General features: G+C 43.4%; 1 protein-coding gene across 1 annotated transcript in view; it reads left to right on the top strand.

The window, feature by feature from the left end:
- LOC143123968 (putative E3 ubiquitin-protein ligase HECTD2) overlaps window positions 1-1,941 on the top strand; it is a 43,852-nt gene extending 41,911 nt beyond the window's left edge. The window contains exon 27 of the mRNA XM_076285227.1: window positions 1,821-1,941. Coding sequence (XP_076141342.1) covers window positions 1,821-1,941 — 121 coding nt within the window. The remainder of the gene's footprint in view (window positions 1-1,820) is intronic.
- The last annotated feature ends 3,680 nt before the right edge of the window (window positions 1,942-5,621 follow it).

Raw genomic sequence — 5,621 nt, 5'->3', positions numbered from 1 at the left:
TAGACTTTATAGTTTTTATAGAGTTATATCTGATTGTTTTCAAGGAGCTGTAGCCTATTGTTGAGGTAAGACAGTACCGAAATAAAATAAAACAGTGCTTATGACAATCTTGGCCTTTTCTCATATAGCCTTCAAGAATAAAATAGGCCTACATATCAATGAACTGGGCCTATTTTGTTCCAGGTCTAAGTGAATATGAACAAAATAATAATATTTTGTGCATCGTTTTAGCAGCAAGGGCCACATCATTATTTAACATTAAGGAAATCCCTTCATCAAACGTAAGGCTACTCTACAGACTATCGTTGCCGTTTAGGAATGCTATAGTAAGTGTGTAATTTCGCGCTGGATTTTGAAAAACAAAAGAGTAAAAACTGTCAAACAAACGACCGTGCGAGTGCGAGTTGTCACGTGCTTAAGTTGCAGTAGATATATGGGTAATGAAGTCCTTTGACAACTTTGGGCAATGAATGTAGCCCAAAACGAACTGCATTACACACAAATCCGTGCCACGTGTAGTTTCAAAACCGGAAGTGGGATGAACGCGCTGCTTTCAACGTAAATGAGAGTCTAAGCGAGCAGAAAAGGTTGTGAACCGATTCGTAACAAGTAAATCGATATAACGACCGGTTCATTTCCGTTTTATTCCAATACGGGGCTTCACGTATCGATGTAGCCGTATCTTACACATTAAAAACGGATACTGTCATACTATATACTAGGGGTGTAAAGATTAACCGATACGTATCTGTCAGCATGTGTTAGACATGATATGTCATATTATACAATGCAGTATGGTAAAATATATTATTATGACATATGACATATCATGTCTAACACATGCTGACTTGAGCATAGAAAAATGAAGGGGAGGGCACACACCGATTTGAAGTTATAAGTACATTTATAGAAAAAACATATATAAAAAATAACGTAAAGAAAGTCGTAGTAGTAAATGTGGTGCAAATCAGTGTCTAGGGGAAACAGAAATCCAACATCAGGCAAAACGGAAATCAAAAGCCAAAAGCCGGGAGGCAGGGAGACCAGCGGGCAAGGAAAGAGGAGGTCTCCTATCCCCCTGCTAATCAGGAGGCCATCAGCCACACCTGTGCACACCTGGGCACCCTTCACCTGTCACAGATAGAGAGACAGAAATAGCCTAACATGGGTGGGGCCCAGGGGGACATGACAGGGTTGCAGGTGATACTAAACATTTTCAACGTGACGTGATAGGGTTGTTTCAGGTGATACTATTTGACATGTTCAACGTGAGCTGACTGATACCACTTATCGTAAGCATGACCTCGATCTGATCGTGACCATGGTCTCACCTCTCCTCCTCCTCCTCCTCCTCTGTCCTGTAGGTTGCCCATGTCTCACCTCTCCTCCTCCTCCTCTTCTGTCCTGCAGGTTGCCCATGTATCACCTCTCCTCCTCCTCCTCCTCTGTCCTGTAGGTTGCCCATGTCTCACCTCTCCTCCTCCTCCTCCTCCTCTGTCCTGTAGGTTGCCCATGTCTCACCTCTCCTCCTCCTCCTCCTCTGTCCTGCAGGTTGCCCATGTCTCTTACTCCTCCTCCTCCTCTGTCCTGTAGGTTGCCCATGTCTCACCTCTCCTCCTCCTCCTCCTCTGTCCTGTAGGTTGCCCATCTCTCTTACTCCTCCTCCTCCTCTGCTGTGTCCTGCAGGTTGCCCATCTCTCACCTCTCCTCCTCCTCCTCTGTCCTGTAGGTTGCCCATGTCTTACCTCTCCTCCTCCTCCTCTGTCCTGTAGGTTGCCCATGTCTCACCTCTCCTCCTCCTCCTCTGCTGTGTCCTGCAGGTTGCCCATCTCTCACACCTGTTTCAACCAGATCTGCCTCCCCCCGTATAGGAGCAGGAAGGAGATCAAACACAAGCTCACCATTGCCATCTCTAATGCAGAGGGATTTGGATTGGAGTAATGTGTGTGTGTGTGTGTGTGTGTGTGTGTGTGTGTGTGTGTGTGTGTGTGTGTGTGTGTGTGTGTATGTGTGTGTGTGTGTGTCTGTGTGTGTGCGTGCGTGCGTGCATAACATTTGTCCATGAGCATGCTTTTCTAGTTAATAGTGCGTGTGTGGTTCAGTGTTTAGTGTGTTTGTGCGTGCATGCGTGTGGGAGTGTGTATGGGGAGGTGTGCGTGTGTGTGCGTGTGTGTGTGTGTGTGCGTGCGTGCATAACATTTGTCCATGAGCATGCATTTCTAGTTCATAGTGCGTGTGTGGTTCAGTGTTTAGTGTGTTTGTGTGTGCATGTGTGTGTGTATGTGTGTGTGTGTGTGTGTGTGTGCGTGTGCGTGTGCGTGTGCGTGTGCGTGTGCGTGCGCGTACTCAGTGTGTATATATTACAGTGTTAGCAAACACGTGTGTTTATATGTGTCAGTCCAGTCATATAGGTAATTATCAATGCTACTATAGGTGTATCCAACTTGTCTTTGCTACTGTATGTTGAGCTATCACAGGCGAAGAATATACTCTTTCAGGAGAACTTACCCAACAGGTTTGGTTAAGTTTGTGTGCCATGCTGGTTATTGGTTAAGCTTATTGGAGTTTTACAAATGTGATTAACTTAAATGGTCTTTTCACCAGTGCCATGATATTATGTTTAGAGGTTCTATCCAGAGGCTCTATTCTATTCTTAGAGACACACACACACACACAGAGACAAAAACATGCATACACATGCACACATAAGCAAAATGAGTGTATAAAACCATTAAAGAAAATATAGGACAACAGTGTGGTTTTAGAATTGAGCAACTTGGCTCAAATATTTACAGACATGTTACAATGTGTGTGTGTGTGTGTGTGTGTGTGTGTGTGTGTGTGTATGTGAGGGGGTAGAGATAAAACGAGACAGAAACAGTACAAACAGTAGGTCCCAGGCAAGGTCTCCTGCTTTAGCAAATACAAGAATGTGAGGACAGTCAGTGACCAATCAGTGTATTATCATCATCTGAGCTTCATGCCAGCTGAGCTCAGCTCAGCAAGAGCTCAACCCACTGCAATCAGGCCCATGTAATCAGCTAATCTAGGACTGCAGATGACTGATCAGATTGGTCAGATGGCTTTCTGAGAGCTTGCACTGCCCTCATGCTGACTCACCGTGGAGGGGATTTGCACACTGTGACCTTAAGGCCACGTCTACAAAAAAAAACAACGGCTGAATTTTTGCTTACCGCTTTCACACCTTTAACGATACCGGTAAAGACAGAGGTGAAAGCGGCTAAAACTGCTGTAGTGCATCTGCCAGACCAGTGGATGGCGCCGTGACGGCCACGCAGAGGCAGAAGACAAAACATTATTGTTAAAGCAGTTACACTGGAGAAAACATTAACATGCGTTAGTCATAGGTTGTAGCAAGCTAATGTTTAACTAAGTTAAGCTAACGGTGTGCTTCTAACTTAGCCACAAAAGGGTGATACCTTGTGCACATAAATCATGACGGGAAAGAAAAAACATTTTAATATGACAAACAAATGGTTCGGTTTGTTTTGACAAGCAGTGGGTCAGGTCGAGTGCTGTGGCTGAGTTGAGGGGTGGGCCCATGTCATCATAAAATTGCCAGCCTTTGCGTTTACACAGCAAAAGTTAACCGGCAGTTTTAAAAAATCCCACTTCGGAAAAAAACGGTTACGGCCTCCTAAAATGCCGGGGTCGTGTAGACGCAAGGCCTAACCGAAAAAATAAATTCACCAGTTTCAAAAAAACCAGCGTCGTGTAGACGGGCCTAAGGCACACTAAACCAAACAGAGTAGTGACCAATACCCTGGTGCGTGGGGTGGCTCTTATCTTAAACATTATCACCTAAACAATAAAGCCTAAAGCTACTATTTCCCACTTTCACACTCTTGTAACTGTTAACAATCCTTTACAGTTAGAGTCCTGTGTGTGTGTGTGTGTGTGTGTGTGTGTGTCTCTAAGTCAATTGATGGTTCTCTTAACATCTTGAATACAGTTGAAAATTAGCCGGCTGGCTAACACTGGCACATTTACTGAAATAAATCAATCAAAATGAAATGAAAGTGAAATAAAGAAACAGAGAGACAGACAGAGAGGGTTACTGTTATATTTTAGTTTATATTTGCATCTATATGTCTTATCTCAGAGGGTTACTGTTAGTTTATATTTGCATCTATATGTCTTATCTCAGAGGGTTACTGTTAGTTTATATTTGCGTCTATATGTCTTTTCTCCTTCGAAACGTGGGAGCAGTTCTGTATTTATTTGTGTGTCATCATGAGTACATGTGTCTACCTACCTTACAGTAAAAGCATTAAACATATTTACCTGAAGCATCACCATTGTATTGTGTGGCTCTCTGTTTTAATGGGGTTTTCATAAGTCTTCATCACTCATCTGCTAAAGTGTGAGAGAGAGACGTTCGAAACGTGGGAGAGAGAGAGAGAGAGAGAGACGTTCGAAACGTGGGAGCAGTTCTGTATTTATTTGTGTGTCATCATGAGTACATGTGTCTACCTACCTTACAGTAAAAGCATTAAACATATTTACCTGAAGCATCACCATTGTATTGTGTGGCTCTCTGTTTTAATGGGGTTTTCATAAGTCTTCATCACTCATCTGCTAAAGTGTGAGAGAGAGAATGGCTGAAGCTGTGGATCGGCCTCCAGCTGGCTTTTCATGCAGGAATGGAGCCACTGCATCAAGCATCTGAGTCTGAACGCTTTGGCAAGTCTGTCTTCTATGGTGCCAGATTCTTTGCTGTTTAATTTTGAAAGGTTTTTTTTTTTGAACCCCTGAGGCTCAATGGGTAGGTGGAGGCCTTCACAGAGACACGAGAGTGTGTGTGTGTGTGTGTGTGTGTTTGGCTGTGGAGTAATTGGAGGCCTTCACATACCTGGGCACAGAGACACGAGAGTTTGTGTGTGTATGTGTGTGTGTGTGTTTGGCTGTGGAGTAATTGGAGGCCTTCACGTAGCTGGGCACAGAGGTATTCAACCACGAAAACATTTTGCCAGGAGTGCTGCAATGATGTAGGACTGGACATTCCTCTGGTGCTTTGTAAGTTTAGGGATCCAAAAAGTTGAAAAGTGCTTTAAAGAAAACTTGAGGCGTTCATGCGGTTTATACGGTTAAAAAGTGAAAGCCTAAAGTTTTCTTTAAAGCACCTGGGCACAGAGATGGACAGTTTCTCGTGGCACAACAAAGCCTGTTCCTACTGAGAATACTCATATATCAGGGGTATCAGCCTCAGGGGGGCATTTTACAGTAACAGTTGTTCACAAATCAATTATTGAATTAATACTCACTTTCAATGTCTCATCCTGGTTCAATCTCATCTCTGTTAAGAAAAAGTCTCAATTACTCAATTATGTGTACTTCATACTCAAACAGTCTCAATTATTCAATTATGTGTGCTCCATACTCAAACGGTCTCAATTACTCAATTATGTGTACTCCATACTCAAACAGTCTCAATTACTCAATTATGTGTACTCCATACTCAAACAGTCTCAATTATGTTTACTCCATACTCAAACAGTCTCAATTACTCAATTATGTGTACTCCATACTCAAACAGTTGAAATGGTGGCCAACCAGGTCATAGCAGATCCCACCCACCCCCTGCACACGGCCCTTCGCTT

The sequence above is a fragment of the Alosa pseudoharengus genome, unplaced genomic scaffold, assembly GCF_046254945.1.
Source record: "Alosa pseudoharengus isolate Yale_2024_CS ecotype anadromous, Long Island Sound unplaced genomic scaffold, YU_APseudo_1.1 YU_APseudo_1.1_scf_15, whole genome shotgun sequence".
In the NCBI taxonomy this organism is placed as follows: domain Eukaryota; kingdom Metazoa; phylum Chordata; class Actinopteri; order Clupeiformes; family Clupeidae; genus Alosa; species Alosa pseudoharengus.
The sequence above is the reverse complement of the archived record's forward strand: the minus strand, read 5'-3'. Positions and strand labels throughout refer to the sequence as shown.